Raw genomic sequence first — 27,500 nt, forward strand, 5'->3', positions numbered from 1 at the left:
GCTCTGCATACAAAACTGTCCCTATGTGTTGAATGGTCTTGAAGATTAAAGCTTGAAAATGTTTTGGCATCAGTGTTGTTTTTGGCAGGCATTTTAGATTTAGTTTTAGTCTTAGTCTTTTTGACGAAATGCTTCTTAGTTTTAGTCCCATTTTAGTCATTTCTATCTTTGAAAGTTTTAGTCTAGTTTTAGTCTGACGAAAACTCAAAAGGTTTTAGTCCGACGAAAACTCAAAAGGTTTTAGTCAAAAATCAAATATACATAAGATGCGTGTATTTATTTAATAGGCCAATACATTTATCATAATGAAGCACACTGAGACTGATCTAACTTTCAATTCAAAAGGTGATTTATTTATTTTTCCTCGACTTTTTTCTCTCTACCTTTTCTTTTATTATTTTGTTGCACAATGGCACACAATGAGTATTGTATCACAATAAAATATCATTAAACAAAAATAAAGCTCACTTGACTTCACATGAAGTAGGAGGGGAACACAATGTGGCTCCTAGTGCAATTCTACTAAAATATGAGGGGTTGGGGAACAGTAATCTTACTCTTAACAAACAAGTTTCACAACCACAAGTCAAGTTATAGAGACATTAAAATCCCAACATGGCCATGAATGGATTTCCAAATATGTAAAGATCAAACAAAACAAAGATATATAAAAACAGAAATTTTAAGGCAACCAGCTCTGCAAATACAAATATTTAAGGCAACCGAACAGAATCAACATGGAAGCGCAATACAATCTGTACAATCAATGATACAAGTCAACTAAGTCAAGTAACTTGCCACTACTAGGTTCACACTGGCGGCCTGAATCTGGCCCGAATCTGCATCAGATCAGACATACAAGCTCCACATGGGTCACATCACAACATTGGAGCTTGTAGATCTGATTCAGGCCAGATTTAAGCTGCCAGTATAAACTGGGCCTAGGTAGCCTCAGTAGCCTACCGGTTCAATTTGAGGAAAGCACTTCTCTCTAAAATGACTCTGGCTCTGTTGCGACGACCACGACTGAGGTCACCTGTAACACTGAACACTCTCTCTGCAAATGCTTGAGCGGCAGGCATGGCTATAATATCTAAGGCAATGGGTTTCAGGAGAGGATATGCATGATGCGGCTGTGCAATCCAAAACTCAAGGGCACTTGAGCACTCTTCTTCAGTTAAGTGGGACAGTTCCTGCTTATACTTCTCCATTTCATGCCTGACGCACGGTTTTGGGAACGCATGCTATAGGGGAAAAAATGACAGCCTCTACCAACATGAAACTAACTGTTTTGGAAAGATTAGATATTTGTTCTTAACATATCAACAATCTGTGATGGTGTTCTGCCTCATTATCTCAAAATGATTTTTTTTAAATTTGGGATTTTTGTACACGCCCAGCATTCAATGGTTTGGTTTCTGGGGACAGTCCCTATTTTTCGTTTAGAAAATTACAAACATTACACTGTTTTGGAGGTGTTTACGTGTCTGAATTGAAAATGTCAGCGGATTTTGTCTCAGAAATCTGGTCACCTTACTATGGAAGCATATTCAAATGCTAACAAAATGCTTATGACAAAGTTTATGACACAGAGCTTAAACTGCATATTTTTGTAGACTATATGCTTTGGAATTGTCATTGTTAGTTTAAATACTAACTACTTACTTACCGAGAGTGAGGTCATACAGGTAAATTATCAGACTGAGGCCATAACGTATCGACCGAGCGATAGCGAGGTTGATACGGCAAAGCCGAAGTCTGATAATTTACCTGCATGGCCGAACGGTCGAGGTTAGTAAGTTGTTTATTATATGGCATTTTTAACTCTTTTGATTTTGAGAATAAATGGTAATTGTAAATAGAAAACATGTCGTTTTGTTCAGCTCTCAAGTCTTCTCACGACACAGTGTTTCAGGTGTTGCCTAGCAAGCAATGACTTGCTAACTTCAAGTTACAATGATCACTAGAAAACGGACAACAGGGCTCAGCTTAAATGGCTTTAATTTACAGTTAAACACAAGGTTTTCAAACTATAGTAGTCAAGTCTTCATCATCACTTTCAATAACACATTTTCGCTGCTTCTGAATCTGAATTGTACTGACCTGTACAAAGTCCTATAAAGTATTACCCGATATCAAAATGTTCGCGAATACTTGAGTCTTTATTCTTCAACTGTCATCAACTGTCATGGTACCACGACATTCAACTGGTTTCCTGTTCTCAGATAATTTCATAATAGGAGACCTGATTCTATCAATACATGCTCATGGCTGTTGATACATCGCTAATTTTTAAGGATGTAATGTTTAGTACTTGGTACATGGTATCACTCATTTTTAAGATTGATGTCACCGGAGTGCAATAACAATAGTTATCAGACCGCAGACCGGCTAGAACGTCAATACGCGGCTGGCATGACTACCAATTAGCCAATCAGAATCCTTGTACTGTCGTTGCCATATAATAATACATTTTATCACTTTTTCATGTATACACAGAGATATCACAAAATGTTTGGTCATGGAGATTTGGTTTTAAGTCATGGAAAAGTCATGGAAATCCATTGGTCAAAATGTGTGTGAACCCTGATATAGTTGAATAACAGTTTGGTCTTGCAGTTAGAAATATTTTACAAATAACCTTTCTAGAGGATTTCTAGGATTTCCTGGTTTTGCGTGAATTTCTGCCTTATACCATATGTTTCTTGATTTCATTGTAGCCAGTGATGATTGGTTCATCCTCTGTTGGGGGCGGGCTCAGCTGGCACCGCAGCCTACCACTGTGTGTGACGGGCGGCGACAGGAAGCTCTCATTCTGGATGACGGAAATGTGACCAATAAGGAACGGTTCGGTGATTTGAGAACAAATAATTGCACTGCTAGTTGCTGAAGATGGTCTATTTTGATACGCTTTTGTGTTTTTGTTTTGTTGTAACAATAAAGCTCTAATTTGATTGAGCCGTGCAGTTGTGTGTGTTTTTTTGTGTGTGTGTGGTAGGAGTTGCGTTCTGAGTGCACGCGAAGAATGACTGTGTGTGTGTGTGTGCGTGTGGAGTTGCGTTCTGTGTGCTCGCGAAGAATGACCGTGTGTGTGTGCATGCACTTTTGTGTGTGTGCGTGTGGAGTTGCGTTCTGTGTGCTCTCGGAGAATGACCATGTGTGTGTGCAGTTGTGTGTGTAGTTTTGTGTGTGTGGTGGGAGGTGTGTTATGTGTGCTCTCGAAGAATGACCATGTGTGTGTGCAGTTGTGTGTGTGGTGGGAGGTGTGTTCTGTGTGCTCTCGAAGAATGACTGTGTGTGTGTGCAGTTGTTTGTGTAGTTTTGTGTGTGTGGTGGGATGTGTGTTCTGTGCGCTCTCGAAGAATGACTGAGTGTGATTGATTTAGAGGGGTATGTTCTGTGTACTCTAGCAATATGGGATGGGTTGTGCCCAGGCAAACAAATCGGGCTGGGGGGGGGGGGTGTTGGGCAGTACTCTGCTCTTCTGTGAAGAGGGTCGGTTTCTGCGAAAGCGTCGATCAATGCACCACCGGTCGTGTGCGATGTTCTGCCAAGCTGGTGGCGGGTAAAGCTCGGGTCAGGGTAGAGTAGAAGTAGGAGAGCTGTGCCAACACACACACACACACACACACACACACACAGCCAAATCATTCACACAAGAACACACACACACACAAGAACACACACACACAGCCAAATCATTCACACAAGAACCCACACACACACAGCCAAATCATTCACACAAGAACCCACACACACACAAGAACACACACACACAGCCAAATCATTCACACAAGAACCCACACACGCACACAAGAACACACACATTCAGCAAAATCATGCACACAAGCACACACACTCATATACAGACACACATAAACACATGCACACAGTAAAAGCATCCATGTACACACACAAACATAAAACAATGTGTGCATAAAGTAGTGCTTGCTGATTAACATTGAAGAGGATTTGGGTGGGACCAGAGCATTCATGTAAGGGGGCCAGAGCAGCTGATCTGATCCAGCCTCCACAGATAGGCACACACTTACGCCTTGATTACGCGGACAGCTGGGACACCACGGACACATAGCTGTCCTTACTATACTTTCTGGAGTCTGCCTGGAGCTGCAAATGCCTGGTGCCCTTGGAGTAGTGGTAGTGATAGTCACAAGAAATTTGGGGGGTACACGGACGTCTGCACAGAACCGATTAGGACATGGAGGGTAAAGCAATGGTCTAAGCGAAATCCTTTACAATCACACACACACAAAGTATTTACCCAGCATAGGAGGTGTGGTAAAGAGAGAAGGAACGGAGGACCATAGGAGCCGTAGGAGGTGTATTTCTGAACAGAGCTTGCGTGTAGGGAGCAAATGTCACACGCAAGTCCTCTCAGGTCAAGCGCGCGTAGACTTGTAGCGAGAGTGACTCGTGTGCCAGCAATTCTTAGAAAGAGAGAAAGGCGTTGAGGATGGATTACAGCAGGGGCACTCAGTCATACTGTCCTCCCTAGCCTCAATGTTTTCCATCTTTCGCTTGACAGGACACATCATTCGTCAGATTGACTTGCTGAACACACTTGTTTTTTGCTAAATAAAAGTACATTTCACCGATTCCCAGTTCATCTAGTGTGCTTAGAGGAGAGAAGAGAGGGCAGGCTGAACAGGAGAGTGGGAGAGACAGAGAGAGAAGAGGGGAGGTAGGGGAAGGGGAGGGAGAATGATTCTAATACCCTGGGCTATAGCATCACCACAATCATGACCCCTCAGTAGCACCTATCCGGCTTACCTAATGGCCCTGCCCCAGGGATCAATAAGAGTGATCACCTATGCTTGGGACACGCTGTCCTGCTCCCAGGCCCTTCTGCGCTGAAGGTCGTCCCTGCTGCAAGACCTATCATATCAAAATCAATGTGGTTAGAATGTTTTCGATTGGCTAGATCGGGCGTGCTCAGCGAATCGAGTGTGCCACTGAGGAGCTCAGCCTGGTACAGAGGGATACATCCAGAGCGATCATTGACTCCATGCCATGCAGATCCATTATGGAGTCTGTTGATTTCTGGTGTGTGTGCCAATGGAGAAGAACTTACACCAGCTCTTTGCAATGGGCCAAAATAGTACCAAGTTATTATTTTATGTCTTTTGTCAGCCAATCGGGAGAGGTCATGGAAGTTCACTCGATCCATCTCTCTGTGTGACAGCCTTACACACTGTGACACACACACACACACACACACACACACACACACACACACACACACACTATCTCCAACACGTAACATACACACACTCACTCACAGTTGAGCTATGGGGTCGAGGCTGTGAGCCTTCAGCAGGTTTGAACAGTACGGTGTACAGCACTGCATTAATGCACCGTATGTGTTCAAGCGTTAACAGTGGCTCCCATTGTACTGGGACGGGCCTCGGCGGCGGAGCTGGGTGTAGTCGGGGCGGTGGACCCACACTCTCTCAAACCCGTTAGACAGGACCTTATGTTTCTTGGACACTGCAAGTAAACCACCGTCCGCAATCATAACATGCTACCGCTCTCCCCGGGCTGCTGGCCGTGTTTGAACAAGTCCACTGTGGTCTGTCACTAACGTTCGCAATGCTGGACGCAAACAAAGCTGGAACAGCTGCATGTTAAGGGCACAGAGAAATCATCCTCAAACGCCGACACAGCACTCCACGCAAACACTTACACACACACACCCCCGTGCTGTCCTACAAGCTCTAGAGCTCTCTCACTGCTGAAGAGTTTCCAAAGGGTATAATGGTCTCTTTCAGTGCAAGTACAAAGTTAGAAGGGATTTTCTCAGAAACATGAGTCACCTAAACTCTCCCTTAATCAATACTGTCTGTTAAAAGGGTAACCCAAGATCGCCCCCTGGTGGTGGCTTTGAGCATAGCATGAGAGATTACCCCTACGTAGAGGTCACCAGAATATTCGGACTCTGGTTCACCCTAGTTCTAGGGTGTCGATGTTTGTTTAAATCTGGACCACTCCTTCTCGTGGAACCACTTTGTCCACACACACACACACACACACACACACACACACACACACACACACACACACACACACACACACGCACACACACACACGCACACACCCTCTTCCGAGTGCTCGGAATCATTTACTTGCGGTGGTGAAACAATAAACCTGGAGGATCAAAGTGTCTTCAGGGGTAGGTTTCAACTCCGGGAGTGAACGGGAGTCGGCAACCCTGATCCGCCACTACAGCCTCAAAAGCTGGCGTGCTGCTCGTGTTCAAAGCCGAGGTGTTCAGAACAGAGGCGGCGGGCTCAGTCCAATGCTGACTAATGCAACCTAAGGCAAGGAGATTAGCTATTTTTTCAGGGCTTTTCTGATGTGAAATAGAAACATCTCTCATAATGACAGCAGCTCACCTCAAGAACAGACCTGGCCCTGATTTGGCCCTGACCTGGCCCTGATCTGGCACCTGAGTCCACTGCTATTGTTGTTGTCATATACAAGAAAGTCTCCACCAAGTCTCCACATATATACCATCAAGTTTCCCATATAATCCTTCAAGTCTTCCATATAAACCACCAAGTCTCCCATCTATACCATCAAGTTTCCCATATAATCCTTCAAGTCTTCCATATAAACCACCAAGTCTACCATCTATACCATCAAGTTTCCCATATAATCCTTCAAGTCTTCCATATAAACCGGTTGCTTTGAGTTTGTTTGTGAACATTTGAGAACACACACGAGTGGTCTGAGGAGACAGTTCTGGGTGAACACACATGAACGCTGGATTTAGGGTGACAGTTTAGATTAAACAATTTGGAATGTATACACAGAAATCCTCCACTTTAAATGTTAAAAGAAAACTTGTTCGCCTGTTTTAACACACCACTCAGCAAACTTAAGAAAGTTAAACGTGTGTGTGTGTGTGTTATAGTACCACTTCAGAGTGAGTTGTTATCAGGGTTTCTGTTTCTGCTGTAGATTCACACTTCCCCATGTCAGTTGCAGATCGCTGCCAGTAGGCAGCAGGCCATGCCATCACGTCAGGCCAGACTAATGATGTGATCCTGTAGCCAACCAAAAGAGCAAGAGGCTAATACTACCCAGGTCACTGGTTCGCTGACCAGGGAGTTCACACTGTTGGTGGCAAAAATGAAATCTGTACATATCTGCTCTTCACAACACTGCAATTTGCTTTGGCTTGAAGTGATTCCAACATGAATAAATTGTAGAGGTGATTGATGTTATGATGTTGGTGCAGAGAGCCAGGGAAGTTGTTCTCCGAGGGTAGTGAGTGACACTGTGCCAGGTCAGAGGCTAGTGTGTTTCAGAGGCCAGCAGCTACTGGGTTTACCTCCATGGAGCCCCACTTCAAACGCTGTGGATTAGTGGCTAGACCCGAGGTTCTGGCTGAGCAACGTTGCATTTTGCCCTCGCAACACGTCATGGAGTTATCTTGTTGCCTCGGTTACGTGTATTTGTTTGGGGATTGGGCTGTTCCTGGATAACAGGCAGTGGTTTTGAGGAGGATTTGTGGATTGAGGCTGGGGGGGCAAGGGGGAGCGAGTGGCCGTGAGGGGGGGGGATTGGGGGGAGGTTGTTCTCCGTATGTAAGATGAGCTACAGTACAGGGAACCGTGAACCCATTCGGTGGAAGTGGATGTGTTCAGCTCTCCCCACCCCTCCCCATTTCCCTTTGGAACTTCTGGCCACATTCAGCTGAGCCTCGTGTGGAAGAAGCTTTATGGGGGATTAAATGTAACCTGAAGTTTCACTGGAAAAGCGACAGCTTCCCCGGCAGACAAAATACGGAGTGAACTACTGGCGTCCCCGGTCGCTTCGCCAAGCGCAGTGTTTTATGCCTCCTTTGGCATGGGGGGAGTGCTTAAGACCACTTTAGCCCCTGCCGTGAATCACAAGGTGCACTCTGCCATGTGAGGCACAGGTATGACCTCGGAACCCGGTGCTGCTCGGTCGTGACATGCCGTGCTGAGGCGGCTCGACCCAGTCTGTCCCTAGTCCTGATCTACGGGGGCTTCAAGCCGCACTCGGCATACAGAGCTGGAAATGTGATACTAAAATCACTCATAATTAGCGCTTTCCCCTTTGCCTAATAACGTGAAGGAGCGGCGTTCCAAGAACTTCCCAAATGGAAACAGTTGGTCTGGAAAGGTTGGGGGGTGGGGGTTGGCCTTCAGTGAAGCGAGTTTCCCTCTCTATCTCTGTCTATCATTCTCTCTCTCTGTCTATCTCTCCCTCTATCTCTCTCCCTCTCGCAGATCACATCAAATCTAATCAAATTATGCTTGATTGGCATAAATAAAGTCAATGGGCCTCATTCTCGACAGCAGTTGGGAAGACTTTCCGAAGGATTTCAGAAGGAACTCCACTTCGGAAACATTTATGAAAACATTTGCATTCTCCATAGTTTTTTCTTCTGTGCTTTCTTCTGAACTTCAGACAACTTTCAGAACTCGAAATAGCAGTTGTAACTCTGCCTGAATCTTCTCAAATGCGATTCCATGGGCCATCTTGTGGTTATTTGAGGAATCGCGTTGAGGAATGACATTTGAAAAAACTCTGTATTACAGTAAAAGGGTTAACGGTTGAATTTGTGAGAACCCGTTGGTGATTGCGTTCACGTGAACTCTACAGACATCCTCGGATTAAAATAATAAATACGAGAATATTTGTATCATTAACAATTACGTTTCACATTCATAATTCTACGAGGTAGTATTTATTGTTACACTAGGTCTATATGGCTCGTAGCTTGACTGTTCTCTCCCTTGTACGTCACTTTGGACAAACGCTGCGTCTGCTAAGTGACTGAATGTGAATGACATGAACACTGCAAATTAAAAAAAAAAAAAGTGACTACTTAAATGTGTTTTACGGACTTCGGACGTTCAACGTAATACAATATCTCCACCTTATTAATGAACACCTGTTACGAGGTGGATTCGGGAGATTGCGACAGCACACGTTTCTAAAATTGCGTCTCCTAATAAGGAGCTGGCAGGGCGTGTATGTATGCAAATCCACTTTCACGAGAACGTGCATCAATCTAAGAAACTAATCGGAAGGAACCCAGCTGAGAAGACTTCGGCTGCTTATGAACACATTTTCAAGCGTGCGGGAATGCAGCGGAAGCATTTCTCTTACGTTGTTTTTGCGAAGTCGTGTAAGAAACATTTCTGAAGAATTACAGAAAAAGGTCGAGAATGAGGCCCAATGTTACCAAAGCTTAAAGTTTCAAACTTTGAGAAGTTAAAATATTCATTTTAAATGGAATAAAAAAATGTGTAAGATAATATAAGTATTAATGGATAATAATGAGAAAAAAAGTCTGTCTCTTTGTCTCTGTCTCTTTCTTTCTCTTTTCTTGCTCTCTCTCTCTCTTATTTCTCTTTTTGTCAACAAACACACATATAACATAAAAAACCTTTGTGAAAGCTCATGTTTATATGGACTACAATGTGACACCTATAGTTTCTTAGAGGAAAATATTTAATATGTTGAATGATAAAATATATATCACAAACTCACAAACACATCCTCATCCTCATGTTCTTCCATACACATGTTAAATGTTATATCAAATAACAATTATGAGGCATTGTTAAGTAAGCAGCATGCAACAACAATGAGCAACATGCAAGAATGTAGTGAAGGCCATGAGATCACTGTTAGGCTTGCAAATTACTTAGTACACGTAAAATAAAGAAATGTAAGAAAAAGAAAGAAATGTAAAATTGTCTTTCTTTGTGTCCCAACACTCAGTGTGAGCATGACCAGGGATGTGTCCCGGTGTCAGAGAGGGTTCTGAACCTAGATCAGTTCTGACCCAGACTCTCCAGGGCATGGTACAGAGTCTTCAGGTCCTCATGCATTTGACCCAGTGCCTTCTGGATCTTTCCTGGCTGGTCCAGAACATCCAGGCTGCTGGTGATTGGGTCGTACCGGATGGTGAAGGGCCTCTCAATCGTTGACGAGAATTGCCTGTGAAGGAACAGGGTTTCAGATTTAGTTTTGGACCATTGTGGCATCGTTAAAATGCAGTAGTCCATTCATAGCGAATGATTGCTCTTAAACGCTGCTGGACTGCCACACTTCCTGACACCTATTCCCACTCCTTGTGAGGACTGTGTTTTTACTTGTTTGGAAAGTGTGCAGTGGTTATATTTCAGGCTTTTGGAACAGCTTAGGTGGACCCCCCCCCCCCCCCCCCCGTCTTTCAATGAAGTGGCTGAAGAATAATACTGGATAATAAGTATGAAACTAAAATATTAAGTGAGCCAGTGCAGTTGGACACAAACAAAGTGGTACTGTTCTCATATGTGGTGCAACACCCTGCTTAGCAGACTATGCTACAGCAGAAGATTCTTCAGAAAAGAAGCAAATGTGCAGAATGCTAACAGACACAAACGCACACATCCACATACCGCAGTTTTGCCTTGGCATCTTCAAAGCTTTCAGACACAAAGTATATGGGCTGGTATGTTTCATCCTGATAGGGCTGGGCCGCTGCCTCCGCTGGGTTAAAGGGTTTGTATTCCGGTTCATTCGACAAAGCATACTAGGGATGGAAAAACAGACAATTTTGCAGTGAGTTCCAGTTTTGCAGTCATGGGAGGAATTTCGGCTGGAATTTAGAATCAAAGAGTGTTCTAGAATCCCACTCACTAGGAGTTCTCCATAGGAGGACAGCAAGCCAGCTCCGTAGGCTTTCACTGATTCATTCTGCTTACAGAGGCCAAACTCCACCGTGAACCAGTACAGCTGTGATGAAGACAACACAATATTACACATGAAGACTGAGATCATGCACAACAGATGAACTATTACTTAGTATGTCTTTGAGTTTATTTATATCTTTGTGATTCTGATTCTGAATTCGGAGGTCTAAGGTTCACATTTTGGTTAAAGGCATATTCCGGTTTAGATGTTCACGTGCTCACTGGTAACAGAATATCACAGTATGATTATCATTGTGTACATGGTTTTCAACCAGTCCTTGTATGTCTTAGACTGTACATCCTTTTGTCAATCGGTTCACCTAATACCTGTCAACATTTAAGTAACAAATTCCGTCGGCAATGGGTGGGGAGAGGTGGGTTTTGAGGGATGTTGTGCAAATAGGTATTTATAGAAAACGCATTTATTATGTATTATGTAGTGTTCAGTATATAAATTCACAGTAACTGTAATAATAATTCACAATGAATGTATTCACAATCACTTATTTATTATTATAACAACTAACTATTGCAATAACTTATTATTTATGATGATGTATTTTGATAATGCCTGAGTGCCCTTTCATGCCTCGGCAGTACGGATATGTTTTTGAGACTTGACATCTTGACAGACGTCATCCCTACTGCCGGGCCCTATGTTGAAATCAATACGACAAGCTTTGCAAAAAGCATGACTATTATTAAGATGACATAATTCACCTTCTTCAGAGGTACATGTGGAGTTGCCTTCTGCTATTTTCCCTTTCCCTTGCAGTTTCAATTTTGCGCGTCAATAGCCTGGGCAGAAAGATCAACTGCGTAGTTTGCCAGATTGACAAATGGGCTGAAAATGGTATAGTGTATTTATTGTGTATGACATGATTGCGTTTCATACATTATCAACTTTAGAACATTGGACAAACATTTTAATTTGATTATTAAAATGGGGGAGATCACCGGGAGAAATGACAAAACGGGAGGGGGGCGGTAGATGGGTCAGAATATGGGAGAAACCCGGGGAAAACGGTAGAGTTGGTAGGTGTGGTTCCCCATCACCCCACAATTTATTTGGATCAACTAATCATATGACCACAAGGGGTCAGCACAAGCATAGCATCTAGCAACCTGGAATACTGCAATTTAAAGTATATACTGTATACCCCAATTTTTCTTTGATAAATGTGTTGACTGTGTTACAATTCTTGGTAAGGTGAATTCATGTATTTAATGTATTTATTAATGTATTGAATGTTTTTTTTTACTTACTGTTGAAAGTCTCTCAATGTCCTCATCAGATGCACCCAGTGATGCAAGACCAATTTCCTGTCAAATACAATTTCAGTCAGTGTAAATCAACACAAATATAAACAAAAATATGTCCAATATGTCTAATGTCCAAAATGCCTTGAGGAGTTTAGCCTTTAACCACTAGAGAGCAACAGGTTTGGTGCCAAATCTTTCCAAATAACTGATCTGGTGACACACACACACACTCATGTACAAATACAAACACACACACACACACACACACACACACACACCCACACACACACACTCATTTAGGCTGTGATTTGTAGATGCAACTCCAATGCAACACAAGTAAATGTGGTTTGGCGAAAATTATAAAGCAATTGGGTTCTATCGCTTAATTTAGCTGTTTCTGATTGGACGAGAGACGTTCCATGCTATATTGCTTAAATATCCCTTATATACGCCATAACGACGCATAACCACTTCTGTTTACACATAGAGCTGAGCTCACCTGAGAGAACTGGGCAAACTCATTGTCTGTGAGCATTGGGATGTGGCCAAGCAGTTCATGGCAGCAGTCTCTGTTAAAAAAGCATAAGAAAAAACACTTATTTTCTATTTGTATTTATTTTTTTATTACAAGAAGTATATTCTTGCATGGAATGATGGACGCGGACCACATACAGACATATTAGAGGTACAGTCCTCGATCGTGGTAGAAGATGTTCAATCAAATAATCAAATAATGAAGGGACATTGTTGATTAGCTGGATAGCTTAATTTCTTGCTTGGTCTGAGCCACACATAACTTAAAACTAGAGGAATCTCAAGAAAGGTTTCCCCTTGAATTGTACTGAATTATAATCAAGGACTGCACCTTCAAGTATATTTCTGCATGGATTCAGGTGTGATTATACCATTTATTTATACAGTATAGCACAATTCATCCACATTGATAAATCAGAGTGCTTTACAAATGAGCTGATAAAAGAACAGAGAAAAATAAGAGTTGTGAGATGAGAGTGTAAGGCAGTTAAAAAGCAGAATCTCTCACAGTAAAATGAAGTAGAGTTGCGCATAGATGTACGTATTACTGCCTGATCTCTAGCACACCCAGACATGTTGCCTGACCTCTAGCACACGCAGGCATGTTGCCTGATATCCAGCACCTTCAGACATGTTGCCTAATCTCTAGCACATGCAGACATGTTTTGGGAGCTCAGGTGGGACTTACGGCTCTGGGGAGTGCATGGGAGCAGAGGGGTGGCGGATGTACTGGGTGCACTGGAACACTCGGAACGCCAGGCTGGCCAAGAAGTCACGGGCCGACAAGAGACCCGCTACGGGACGCAGCTGGAAGCCTGTTTTCTCTGAGGAAACACACAGACACACAATCCTTTAATCGTCTTCATTCAAACCATTAAGATAACATTCTGTGTTGTGAAAAAAATGCCTTGATCTGTGAAGGGCCTAGAAACAGTATTCATTATTCTAATGGATTTAACCTCACATACACTAAACTAGATGGCTTATTCACAATTGACTTCAAACAGTGGCAAGAGTCGAAACACACCAAGTATAAATTGGTCTCAAACCGGCCAACTTTTTCACCCACAGTAAACATAGGGAACCAAATGGGAACTTTAATAACTGGTAAAACACCATCTCTTGCATGCATATGATGTTTTCTACATAATGTCCAAATGTTTTCTCCAAGATGCTTAAAAGTAAAAAAAAAAAATTATAATAATAATAATAATAAAAAAAAGTATTCTCATAATTTCTTCTTCACCCTGTGAGCTTTAAGGCTGAATCCCATTACACCCCTTAGCCCTACGCCTTTCCCCTTCCCCTCCGTTTTGCGCGTTCACGTGTAGGGGTAGGGCTATCCCAATTCACGTTAAGACAGGAATGTAGGGGTGGGGGAAGGGCTTTCTACCCCTCCAAACGGAGATTTTCCGAGGGCACACTTCAAACGGAGGGGTGAGACCGATTTCCCCCAATGCATTGCGAACCCGTGATTAAAGAATTAAAGAAGAAACATTGCGCGAGTCCCTTTAAAAATGTCGGAAACAGCAGGAAAAGCATCACACAAATGTAAGTATTTTCTTTGTAATTCATGGTTTTAAAACTTGTTTGATGAAATGTTGCATTGTGTAAACAACAGCTGCAGGCGCCATGTTTGTTTAAGTCTGGTGAGTGACAGCTGTCGCTCTCCGGTTACGTAACAGCTGACGCAGCGTACTGATGACGTACGTAATTGTTGAAGGGATATCCCAATTCGTAGGGCTACCGTTTCAAGCCCTTCGCCTACACCTACGTTATTGCTCCGTTTGAAAAGGCGAGAGCCAAGGGGTAGGGGTAAGGGTAGGGGTGGAGATTAGAAATGGGATTGGGCCTAAGAGTTACTGTCTTCCTGTTTACCTTTTAGGAAGGCGGAAACATCTCTCAGCTGTGGGATGTTGTCCTCTGCGTAGCCACACTCCTTCTCCAGCTGCTGGAGCCCGTCCTGGAACTGCCTGCAGGCGTGGGTGGGGTAGATGCTGGTCAACGTCCGATACACCTGTCTCCTGTTCGGACAAAGCAATCAGCAATTGACCACTTACGGTATCATGTCAGGTATGCAGCCAGTTTTTCACCATTGATGGGGTCATACGAGATATGCAGTGTAACGATCTGTCTCCAGAATGTTGTTAAACAAATGCCTTAATTTTAGCTAAGCTGAAAAGAACACGAAAACAAAAAAGTTAATCGCTAAATGTCTGCTATATGACCACCACATTTCTACGCCTGTCGTCTATAGATCTATACATGTTATTCGTTCGCCCACATGCGCCGTATGAAGATGCCGTAAAGGTGCTTACCAGGTGCCTATTTCCTCAGGCGTGTACTCTACTCTGGGTAAGGGCTCCCCTCTGCGGAAAAAATATGTCATTACTATTCAGTGAACTAATATTAAAACGATGCGCTTGAAGTCTTTAAATACATAAACCAATACATAAGGTCGAAATGTCGGGATGTAGATGGAAGTAGGCTAGGCCTATTTGCTTTAATTAAGTAAACAAAGCATTAAAAAAAGAGATCATGAGAGATAAAAAAAAAAAAAAGGTAGTTCAAGAGTGAATAACTTAAGACTGAATGATTGAGTTAATTGCTATTGGGAACATGTTGCCAGTGCCATTCGAGGCATCGTCAAACTGTTTGATAAACAAACACGGGAAGGCAATATATGGAAATATGAAATAAATACAAAACATAAAGACGAAACACGAATTTAAAACACAGGGTAATAGGTGGGGCTTACTGTTTGTAATTAAATGCGAGTTCCGAGATAAATGTTCTTCTTTTCCTGTATTCTTTATCGCTGAAACCCTAGAAAGAGAATACAATGCATCTTAGCTGACTCATAGGCTCCAAACCCCCAGTAGATTGCTTAGTATAGTAATTCAGAAGGAGATCTGGAGTCATACTCACGGGGTGATCTTGATCCAAATCCGGATCGAATTTCGTTATCAAATGATTGCATCGATCCAAATCTCTTATTTTTCTTGGAAACCAGGGTGCTGCAATACATAAAAAAACAATTTGAGTTTATGTGATGATACACTGGGATCATGTGCTACATCACAATGAACTGTGCACAATAACAATGTCACCAGTGCAGGCGAATGCAGTCAAAAATAATTAGTAAATTAGTAATTGCCTTTTGCCTCTGAAACTGTCCGCACATCCTCGGCAACCCTTTTTAATGAGTTGATGAAGACGTCGATGTCTGAACTGTGTATTTCACATTTGATGAAGAACTCCAGGTCAGACGTATTCTTTGACTTTCTGGGTCGGCTCTCCACGTGAAGAAGTTTGGCTTCAAAGGTCTGAAGACGCACCAAGCCCAATTTTAGAATTGTCTGATTTTGGACATTATATGCTGATTTAAGGGGGACAAATTGGTTCCATGTTAGGGACTCACCTCAAACACTTTGCCCGCCTTGAAAAACCCAGAATTCTTCTCGTTGCTGAGGGCGAAAAGCACGTGTAGCGAAACTTTCCCGTTCTTTTCCTCGAACACACAACAGTCCCCGCCGAGCGAGGGTCCTGGCGAAGCAGAGGACCCACTCTCGCGGTCCCTCCGTGCGTCATCAAGCAGGCTCCGTTTTCTACCGGTGAAGGGCACATTTTGGACGACACTGTCAGTCTTCATGCAGACAGCCGTATTTGTCACTTTTGACGAAGAGGTTGTTGGGTTTATCCGTTGCCTTGCCGTTCTAGACCCTAAACTTTAAACCCAGGTAACTGTGTAAGCAAAAGTAAAATTGGCCCACCTAGGCTATATGATGCATGCCTTGTGCTTCTGACAAAACCATGGACTTGCATCTTTATATATGAAACCCGCCAAAGTGTTTATGTTAATTAGCTACGTAAGTCCGCGTCTGAATTCATAGCTAGGTGCGTCATGATGATACAGTCCTTTTCTTATGTAACCGAAAGAGCCGGGTGCCCCAAATGTGTAACGTCAAGCTATTAAAATGCAAAAAAACAAACTTGTTGCAATGATTTTTTTGTGTGTGAAACATGTTAGTTAGTATGCAACCGTTAATAGATTGCTCATGACTAGGGTTTGGTTGAAACGGACGAATGTGTCCTTTAGTGGCCACAAAGACGCGGATCCGGCGCTCTCCAGGGTACTGAAAGGTGTTTGCAACGATGCTAGGGACATTGCGAATGAAAAGCAACGACACGTGGCAACATTGTAAAATACATGAGGAAATAAAAATGAGAATTACAGGCAAAATACAAAGTGGCATGAGAGTGAAGAAATATTTTATTTTCTTGAATCAGTTACATTGCATGCACAAACTAACATTCTTCTTAGCTTGCTAACAGAATAAATCCTATCCTAATATAGTATAAGTATTTTATGTATACCACATTATTGGTTGAAATTATTTTATCTACGACATTTAAAAAATACATATGATGACGTCTAATAGGCATCTGTTCACGTAGGCTAAATATATTCCTAATCATTTCTCGACACATTTTGTGCGCTTTACTTCACAGTTTTATATGCTGGGTGTTTTTCTGTAAATAAATGCAATGAAAAAGTAAATATATTCGTTAGAGTATTACCGAAAGATCAAAGGCACAATGAAGTAATCTAATGAATAAAGCTCTGGTGTAATTCAATTGGCTCCCCCTTATTTGTGAAATTACAGTTATTATCCTCAGCCTTGCAGACACAGCCAGATAGGCTACCTCTTCATTTGAAGGTAGGGAAAACAATTTACGTTTTAATTCTATATGCTTGAGTAATTAATGCATTCAAATGAACAAATATTTCTGCTTGCATCCAATCCACAGAATTATGCATTGGCATATGATAGGTGTAATATATGAGTGTGTATATTTACAAATATTTGTGCGTATGATAGCGTTGCGAAATATTGCAGGACACGTAAGAAAAGCTATTCTCATAGTTCACATAAGCTCGTCACATAATACAATACTCTACAATAGGAAAACAAATTCTACATTATAATAGATGACAAGAAATACATTGTGAAAAATCATACCATAGAGAAGGCTATAAGCTTTGCAAACGGTGAAGCTGATGCATGCTTGTATTGGATAAATGGTAAGAGTTGGTTAATTATTTTGGGCGCACAATTTTCCGAAACTCCTCACAATACAACATCCGGATCTTTACAATATTTCGACGTAATCTTTACTCCAGTTTGCGCAAGGCGTTGCACAAGATGCCCATGTCACCTGAGGGAGAGAGAGAGGAAGAGAGAGAGGAAGAGAGAGAGGAAGAGAGAGAGAGAGAGTCATTATTAACGGTTTCTCACCATTTATGATGTTTTATGTTAATTAACGTCTATCACTTTCTGTTTATTAAAATAAATTCAACTAATTCAACTCGGTACTACGGGCTTCTGATCTTGTAATACAAATGTAACGTTTTTTTGATCAACCGTACTAAACAAAACTTTATTGGTTTTAGGTTGTATAACACATGCTCATTTGAGTCGTGACTTTAATGTAGCCTATGCTGTGACCAGATATATGTCTCTCATTTGAAGGAAGCTTTAATTATCATGGTTGCAAAATGTGTCCGCCACGCACCTGTGATAGTGTCAGACAGATTACGCAGCTGCTGCGTGCTGTTCAACACCTCGACGCTCTGGGTGTAGGCGTTATAGCGCACGGTGAAGGGTCGCGGGATAGTGCCGGCGAACTTCCTGTGGGGAGACAGAAGATAAACCAATAAGGTGTGATGGACAACGTAAAACCTTCCAAGGGTGCATTGTCCAAGCTGAATTGTCTTTCTAATGCGTCATAGCATGAGTTTGTGAGCGCTTCTGTTCTGCTACAGGGCTGAGCCCGTTAGATTTGCACGTTAGGCTTGGATGGTTTATTTTTACCTGACTTTCTCCTTGGCGTCCTCAAAGCTCTCCGCCACAAAGTAGACAGGTTGGAACTCTGTGATGGGATACTTCTGAAGGGAGGTTTTCTCAGGCTCAAACGGAAGGATGTTTGGCTTGTCTGTCAAGCAGTACTGTTGAGGGAGAGTGACAGAAGAATCCCTGATGGTTACAAATAAAGCATCTAATCTAATGTGGTAAAATCTCAGGGTATTGTGGAACGGTGACATAGTATATGCACGCATATACGTAGTAGTGCCACTTCCATGTTTTCATGCCAAAGTTAGTTAGCTAGTAGTTTTATACAATTTAAAATCTCATGATGTTCCCAAAGGAGAAGTTATTAGAATTAGAAGTTTAAGCAGCACTTTCACACATGCTACTCCTACCGATGTTTGATAAAGAGCATAAAGCAACTGTCTTAGTTACCAAACCACCTCATCACTCTTAGTTACCAAACCCCCCACATCACTTTTGTCACTTTGTCAATGAAAGCCAACTCAATCTGGTAAAAGCGGACGGGCCGAACACATAGACAGGAAATGGAGCAATGATGATGCAGTGCACAGCATGAGGCTCTCTCTCTCACTGTCAGTGAACATATCACTGATCCACACTTCCTGCCCTCGCATTGTGTGTGTGTGTGGGTGTGTGAGGGAGTGACTGAGTGAGTGTTTTTGTGTGCTGTAACCGTGTGCCTCAGTGGCCATTATTCCCGCAATATCACCAGTCACACACACACACACACACACACACACACACACACACACACACACACACACACACACAATCTATGCCTTCCCTGCGTGAACCAATGACCCACTTAGTAGCCAGGCTCAGTCCCCCACTGACACATTGAACTCCAAGATGGAACACTAACCCACTGTCTCCAAACACCAGGTTGCTATCTTTAAAATAGGGTTGCACGTGTCACATAGGTAGGGCAGTGGTGTAGTGGTCCCTGGAGAAGTGGGTATACTCTTTATTTATTTTTTAAGCAGCCCATACAGCACAGGATAAATGCCTGTTTTAAGAAGTGGGTATACGCAATGCTGACTGAAAAATAAGTGGGTATACCTGCGTACACCCTGGACTACACCACTGAGGTAGGGGGCCATCTTGTATAGTGAAATAGTAGATTAGATGTGGGGCATGATAAAAGGTCATATAACCGACCCAATTGGTGTTTGGAGTCTATTTTAATACTGAGATGCCTGTTTCTATTTGTCTACAATTGTATTGGGTAGGCGCTATATAAAATATAAATACAATTTGATTGAATTTGCGTCGGTTGTGTCTGAAAGTGTATTTGAAGGAAAGAGGGGATGCATCAGACCACAAGGCTAAAATGTATAGGTAAATACAAAGCATATGTTTAGGTAATTCAAATGAATTTCAAATAGATATTCAATTATTCAGTGTTATCCACACAGACAGACTGTTTAAAAAAAAATCCGATTTTATTTTTTAATAAGATAATTACATGAGATCATTTTGCTCTCTTTCTCTCTCTCTCATCCCTCAGAAGTAATTACTATCCCACCCCCCCCCCCCCCCCACACACAGACAAACACTCACTTGTAATTCTCCAAAAGATGAGAGTAGGCCAGCTCCGTAAGCTTTGATCTCTGAACCCTGTTTGCAGAGCCCGAACTCAACAGTGAACCAGTACACCTGCAACACATAGCAGTCAGGCTCAATAAGCAGACACACACACACACACACACACACACACACACACACACACACACAGGGTTTCATTGGCTCTTTGCCCCCACAGATTCTGATCAAACAAATTAACTTTATAAATCACACCATAAAACAGTATGTTTAGAGTAAAGTTTAACACATAAAATACCCTAAATGACTTCTACATTATAATAAAAAACATTATTTTCTGGAATAAAATAGAGAACTATCTCCATTGTATCTTGGCTTGTATCAAGGCATGCCTGTGTAAAAACACAATATAAGGTAGTCTAATCTAGATGAAATGGTGACAGTATGAGAATTCTTTGCATTTTAACCTGTAATGTTGTTGTATATATTTTCATAGCGACAGCCTTAGAGAAAACATCTCATGAGAAAAGAGTCTGTGTAAGACACTTACAGTGGCAAGTTTCTCAATGAAGTCATCTGGAGCTCCCAGGGAAGCCAGACCAATTTCCTGCACAGACAGCACAGATATTACACAGCTATAAACCCTGAAAAGGTTAAGCCCTGGACACACGCTGTATTACCCCATAACAAAGTAAATGGTCCCAGAGAACCTTTGTCCTTCCAGATACCCAACTGCACAATATTTCACAACCACTTTCACTAGTCTATTCATTGCAATAGCTGCATCCAAACAAATGCATACAGCGGACATGGGTTTTATTGTCTCCATATATGTCTTTGGATACAGCAAATAGTTTGTTTGTTTATTGATGATGCTAACTGCTTTGGAAACTGCTTAATGCTGTAGTCATCTCACAAATGCTTCTCATGCACAAAACCTATTCAGTCATTTTGTATTATTTGTCTATTGAACAAATCAGTTGTGGTTAACGTATAAGGGCGTTGGTTATCAGGTACTGGTAATTGGTACGATGTTTGTTTATAGGTTGAAATGACTAAAAGGTCTATGAAGGTGTTTTGCAGGGATTCTGCACTTACCTGTGAGAACGTGGCAAAACTGTGGTCAGCAAACAGTGGCACGTGTCCCAGCAGTTCATGGCAGATATCTCTGTGAAACAGAAGATTGGGGCTACTATGACAACCATTGTGAAATGATGACATGATATGAAAGGTGTTAGGCGGTCCGTAAAATAAGGATTCTTGAGTTCCCAAGTCATTCAGTACCAGAGCTTTAAAATGGTTTGGCCTTACCCATTCCTGAAACCTTGGACTGGGGTGGTATTTAACATTGGAAACATAGGGAGGAAATGCTGTAAGAGGCACATCCTCAACCAACACCAATTTTAAGAGAGGCACGAATTAAAGAGACCACATTTTGAAGAGAGGAACTTTTCCTCAAGAGGGGTAAATGCAACATGACCAGACTCAACAACAACAACTCTTTCCCAGCCCTGAGGAACTACATCGGCCAGCCAAATGGTCTTTGGAGAAAAAAGAAAAGCCTTCCTCCTCGAGCCATGACACGCTGTGTGAAAACATCACGGAACCCGACTGGAACTGTTACTCACGGCTCCGGGGTGTACATGGGCTTGGATCCGTGGCGGATGTACTGTGTGGAGTGGAAAACCCGGAACGCCAGTCCAGCCAGGAAGTCACGCGAGGAGAGCAGCCCCGCCACAGGCCTCAGACGGAAACCTGTGCATGCTGGAGTAGGTAATGAGAGAGTGTGTGAGTCTGCGTGTGTGTGTGTGTGTGTGCGTGTACGTCCAGATTGAGCCTATATGTCAGCTGCAGGTTCCCTACACTATAAGAAGCTAGAGCTATTGGACTGTAGATTAACTGAAGTCCTACCCTGCATGTAGACAACTGCCTGCATGTTGACTGAAGATATCTAACACAATAGGAAGCTAGTGATAAGAGACTGTACGCTAACTGAAGACATCTTAAAACACTATAGAAAGCTAGAGCTAAGAGACTGCATGCTGACTGATGGTTCCTCACACCATAGGAAGATAATGGAAGCGAGGGATAACAGATGGTATGTGAACTGAAGCTATCTTACACTGCAGGTATTTGGAGATGTCCTCGAGCTGTGGGATGTTGTCCTGGCGGTACCCGCAGTACTGCTCCAGCAGGGGGAAGACGCGGTTATGCTCACGGCAGGCGTGGCTGGGGTAGAGCGTCTTCAGCTCTTTGAACACCTCCCCCCACGTGGCTTTCTCATCAGCAGTGTATTCCACACGCGGGATCACCTGGCCACTGGGACACGGACACACACACACACACACACACACCAGAAACATTTATATTTATATTTACCTATACATGTCTAAGTACCTCGCATTTCCATTAACATCTGAATTTGCATAACCATTTACTAATATGTATATATACTTATCACATCAATAACCACTGTAAACTCACAACAATTACCTCAATGCATATATTTACCTTTTTTCATGTATACAAACAAGGTATGCACACACACACACACACACACACAGCTGTTCATGTACACACTAGTCGGTGGGTGTGTGAGATCATCTCACTGATAGGTGACTACTGCGTGCGTGTATGTGTGTGTGTGAGTGAGTGTGTGTGTGAGTTTCTCATCACTCACTGTGTAGTCGAGGCCTGTGCCTTACCGCTATGCAAATGCAGACTGCCTTAGTCGGGGTGGGGGGGGTTAATTGAGGTAGGGCGCTCATTGTCTGTGTGTGTGTGTGTGAGAGAGAGAGTGTGTGTGAATTGGAGAGAGAGACGAGTAGGTCGTTCTGTGAGAGAAAAATATGATTGGATTGGGGAACAGCTTGGATGGGGCAACGGCCTTCACATAACTTAAGAGTGAATGCTAAAGAAATCCCTCATCTGGGATGGGCACATACTGTCTGTAGTTGAAGGCGATGTCAGCAAATTCCTTCCTGCGGGCCCTGTAGACCGGATCAGTGAAGCCCTGGGGATCAGACAAGACCAACCAATATCAGATCTCCCGATTGACACATCCACAATGGATTGACATTGGATTGAGATGGAGGGAGACTGAGCCTGAGTGCGAGCGAATAAATCGTGTGATATTTCCTGAACCTGGGAGGCCTTTGAAAGTGTTAGTCATACACTCCTCCGCTGCATAACATATTCAAATGAGGCCTTTGTAGCGTCTTTGCATTTTATGCTGAATACATTTGAGTTTAATGGCGCTCAGAAAGAGGGGCAATTATATGTAATTACCGGGGCTCAATTAAGGCAGTGACAGCAGCTTCAGGGCCTGAACCGTTACCATGACAATAGAGAGCCAAGAGTGGGCTATCATCATGGCATCATGGCATTCAGCGTCACATGCGTATGAATCAGACACCAACACACACACACATGTACACACAAACACGCATGTGTCAGTGATCCTTTCTCTCTCTCTCACTCACACACACACACAAAAGCATGCGTCAGGGAACCTCAGACAGGAAGAAACAAACATCCGCACACACACACACACCCACACACAAACACACACACACACACACACACACAACACACACACACACACACACACACACACACACACACACACACACACACACACACACACACACACACACACACACACACACACACACACACAAACACACACACATGTACACACCAACACACACACATGTACACACACATAAGACTTCCTTACAGGATGATCAGAATCCAGCTCGGACCCGTAGCTCAGAATCTGGTTGGCGAAACGGTCCAGGTCCTGGATCTCATGGGGAAACCATGGCACTGTTCCAAAAGGTCACAACAGGAAAACAGTGAGAACAGATAGCACAATTAAACAGAACTGAGTCTGTAGAACTTAAAACAGAACAATAAAGCAGAACAGATAGCACAATTAAACAGAACTGAGTCTGTAGAACTTAAAACAGAACAATAAAGCAGAACAGATAGCACAATTAAACAGAACTGAGTCTGTAGAACTTAAAACAGAACAATAAAACAGAACAGATAGCACAATTAAACAGAACTGAGTCTGTAGAACTTAAAACAGAACAATAAAGCAGAACAGATGGCACAATAAACAGAACTGAGTCTGCAGAACTGCTGTTTGTAGAGCTTTGAACGTAGCAGGAAAGGAAATTAGACGTTTTTTTGTTGTTGCTTTGAGACTCCTAGATCTCCTCTGGCAGATATGCATAGGCAATGTCAGTATTGACAGTCACTCTCAGACTTCTACAGACTGTGCTGATTGAGTTTGCAGTAAGTTTATTTCTGGAACTCCACAAAAGTTAGGTCTTGAGTTAGGTCTCACCCTATATACTGCACAGGGGTAAATGTGTCTGAATTCTTTCTTTTTTCTGGAACCAAATGTATTTTTTCTAGTTTGTTTGTTTGTTTCCATGTAAACACCCCTTACGCAGCCTTCCCATATTTCTGTACAATGTTTTGTGTTTTTTCTTTTTTGTAACACTGCACATTTACTGCCAGTCCAAGTAGATGTTACGAAACCTGTCATTCTCCCTGCTTCCAGTAGGTGACGCATAGAGCACACTTGAAATGGGTGTCATAACAAAGAGGGAGACATTATGTCTTCTCAATCTCCAACACTGTCCTCTTGTATCTGAAAGCATCCCCAGATCTAACTGCTGCTGAGTGTTATCTGTGTCTTTCACTGTCAACTCATTGAAATGTAAATCTATGGCGACAGTGCGGGGACAAATCAAGACAAATCTACAACATTGGCATTGAAGGGTGGGGGTTGTGGTCCGGCCAACACTAAATTAATGTTGATGGGTTAGACCTCCACATCTCTCTCTTTCTCTCTCTCTGTGAGCCCTCACAGAACGCCAGGACAGGGCGTCTGAGCAGAGACACTGGCCAGACCAGGAAGTGTGTGTCACTGTCCTGTAGACGGTCAGTATTTATGGTCCTCACAAAGCCCTGAGGGTCTGGCGGCCAGTGAGGGTTTAGCCAGTGTGGTCTGGCCTGAGGGGCACAACACAGTAGGGTCTTCAGCCGGACACAACCGACAGCCATAAATTAGCGTGGCCCTCAGCTCAGAGCAATGTGTGTGTGTCTGTGGGTGTTTGTATGTCTTTGTCTGCATGTGTGTATCTATGAATGTGTGTGTGTGGATGAGAGTGTATGTACGTCTGCTATATGTACGTGTGGCTGAGCATTTGCATGTAAATCTTTTACATTTTCTTTACATGCGAAAGTCTGTATGTGTGTGTGTGTGTGTCGGTGTGTGTGTACGCTGTTTCTATAACCTGGGTGAAAGATGGCCCGGTCCAAAGGCCCTTTAACCCTGCCTTCAGTTCACTGTGGAGTCACACACACAGAGCTCCACTGTTCTGCCTTGTCTGTTTGTTCTCATTAGGCTAACTAAACTAATGTGATTCTGGAAACAACTCATGAAGGCCGGCTGCATAACCCGCCACGGGTCATTTATCACCATGGCGACGCCCATTGCCCATTATGACATCTGGAGTAGAATGCTGAGTGGAACAGTGGAACTAGTGGAGACTAGCAGGCTGCCAGGCTGTCTGTACTCTGTCTTATTCTCTGCTATGTCTTTTATTCGACAGGGTTCCCTCTGATCTTTCTAGCTGCCGTTGTGTGTCGCTCATTCATTTGTGTTCTTACTGCAAACCCAATTATACTGTTTTTCATCCTCTTTTCTGTCTCTGAAACTCTCCCTCTGTCTCAGCACACACACACACACACACGCACGCGCACACAGACACACACACATACACACACACATAAACACAAAAGCGTGCACGCGCGCACACACACACACACACACACACACACACACACATACAGGCACACACACACACACACACAGGCACACACACACACACACACACACACACACATACTTACACAGACACACACACACACACACACACACACACACACACACACACACACACATACACCCACTCACCGGTGTCCTTCTGTTTGTTGCGGGAGAGCTCGTGCACTTGCCCACTGATCTCCAGGCGCAGGCCGTCGATTACCTCGTCCAGGGCCTTGGAGCAGGATGTGTCCACGTTGATGAAGAACTCATACTTATCGCTGTTCGTGTGCGCCGGACGAGACTCGATGTGGGTCAGGTTGATGCCCTTCTCCTGCCAATGGGATTGGTATTGAGTTATTAAGTTATCTGTTTCCCTTTTGTAGTATTTCAGTGTTGTATTGTGGTATTTGGAAGTTCTGTAAGATCAATAAATAGTCCTGCTGACTGTGCCTCCTTATGTCTCTATCCTAACCCCTAGATTTGAAGTTTGTTAGCATTGTTACTGATTTACTAATACTGTTAGCATTGACAATAAATATGAGCTAACTAGAGTAAAAAGTAGCTCAAGTATCAATAAAGTTCACAAGCAACCATGGCATTCCTTTGAGTTGAAAATACACAATACTGAAGTCTGTTTTACTGTGAAACTAATTTATTTGGATTAAAGTCTTGCTCACGAACAATCGCATCCGATCCTAGGGTGAAATGACCACTTGTTGAAGTGGAGTGTATGATGTCACCACTAGAGGGCGATAGTGTCATTTCCACAGACTGGGCTCGGTGCTGAAAATTCTTGGAGCCAACTTGGCCTCAGGTCACCCACTGCATACCAATAAAGAGAGCCACTGATTGGCTTTGTGTTAGTAGAATGATATTCCATTCACCAATTAGAGAGAATTAGGGACCTTTCCACAGACCACCAAGCCACATAAACATCTCTACAGTTATACTTCTCCGCTTTGTGTTCAGTGTCAAAGTGTTCATTTCCGTCAGCATAAGCGATAAACACGGATAAAAGCATTTGTCAAATAGATAAAGAAAAACATAATAGAAGCAATTGGGTCTCGTCCCTACAGGGTCATGGCACTAAAGTGAGCCGGCAGAGAGTGGAGGACGCTAAAATATTGTGATATTTCCTTTAAGTGGTCATTAAATCTGAAATGCATTTTATTTCCAGCAAGCTGGAGGGACAGAGGGAGTGTCGTCGCCGCTCACTGCTATAGGTCCAGTAAGGAGGTGGTACTCTCTCTCGCCCTCTTCTTTCTCTCTCTCTCCTTCTCTCTCTCTCAACCCATCTGGATCCTATTGTGTTGCTGTTTTTGCTAGCTAGTGAACAGACCCATATGGTTCTGCATCCCGCAGCAGTTACCAAACAATGTTTTTCCAGACCCATCTGGCCAAGAGAGGCATTTTGAACATTTCCCCTTGGCTTTTATCTATGGTTATTGCTGTCTGTCATGTCAGGGAGTCCAGGGCTCAGAGACTTGTTGTGTCTGCAGATAGAAGCTTGCAGTGTTATACAGGGGAGAGTTATCCGTGTCTGTCTGAAAGGTAACATACAACATTAATTCATTGCTAGTACAATAGGATGAATTATAATCCATTATGAAAGACATGAAATTAATATGCTGTTTTATAGACCACAAACTACCACAGCTTATGAAAGCACTAACAACTGCA

The 27,500-nt window shown here is 42.9% G+C and overlaps 3 protein-coding genes across 3 annotated transcripts in view; 1 reads left to right on the top strand and 2 right to left on the bottom strand.

The window, feature by feature from the left end:
* The window catches only part of nup37 (nucleoporin 37), a 16,535-nt gene extending 13,679 nt beyond the window's left edge, over window positions 1-2,856 (top strand). Inside the window, exon 9 of the mRNA XM_080851139.1 lies at window positions 2,721-2,856. Within this exon, the coding sequence (XP_080707265.1) occupies window positions 2,721-2,834 (114 nt within the window). The 3' untranslated portion in view covers window positions 2,835-2,856. The remainder of the gene's footprint in view (window positions 1-2,720) is intronic.
* Window positions 2,857-9,836: 6,980 nt separating this feature from the next.
* th2 (tyrosine hydroxylase 2) lies at window positions 9,837-16,188 on the bottom strand (the record flags this gene model as incomplete). Its single annotated transcript, XM_080851729.1, has 12 exons — window positions 9,837-10,002; window positions 10,446-10,579; window positions 10,687-10,782; window positions 12,006-12,062; window positions 12,502-12,571; window positions 13,225-13,360; window positions 14,415-14,560; window positions 14,855-14,905; window positions 15,295-15,362; window positions 15,465-15,553; window positions 15,694-15,862; window positions 15,958-16,188. 12 exons carry the CDS (start codon window positions 16,186-16,188, stop codon window positions 9,837-9,839), a joined length of 1,413 nt encoding a protein of 470 aa, XP_080707855.1.
* A 1,448-nt stretch (window positions 16,189-17,636) lies between these two features.
* The window catches only part of pah (phenylalanine hydroxylase), a gene marked incomplete at its 5' end in the record, with an annotated part of 18,906 nt that continues 9,042 nt past the window's right edge, over window positions 17,637-27,500 (bottom strand). The window contains 11 exons of the mRNA XM_080851463.1: window positions 17,637-17,756; window positions 18,114-18,229; window positions 18,413-18,546; window positions 19,991-20,086; window positions 20,523-20,579; window positions 21,071-21,140; window positions 21,601-21,736; window positions 22,095-22,291; window positions 22,918-22,985; window positions 23,712-23,800; window positions 25,968-26,151. Of these exons, the coding sequence (XP_080707589.1) occupies window positions 17,713-17,756; window positions 18,114-18,229; window positions 18,413-18,546; window positions 19,991-20,086; window positions 20,523-20,579; window positions 21,071-21,140; window positions 21,601-21,736; window positions 22,095-22,291; window positions 22,918-22,985; window positions 23,712-23,800; window positions 25,968-26,151 (1,191 nt within the window). The 3' untranslated portion in view covers window positions 17,637-17,712. The remainder of the gene's footprint in view (window positions 17,757-18,113; window positions 18,230-18,412; window positions 18,547-19,990; window positions 20,087-20,522; window positions 20,580-21,070; window positions 21,141-21,600; window positions 21,737-22,094; window positions 22,292-22,917; window positions 22,986-23,711; window positions 23,801-25,967; window positions 26,152-27,500) is intronic.

This window comes from Sprattus sprattus, assembly GCF_963457725.1.
Source record: "Sprattus sprattus genome assembly, chromosome: 14".
NCBI lineage: Eukaryota > Metazoa > Chordata > Actinopteri > Clupeiformes > Clupeidae > Sprattus > Sprattus sprattus.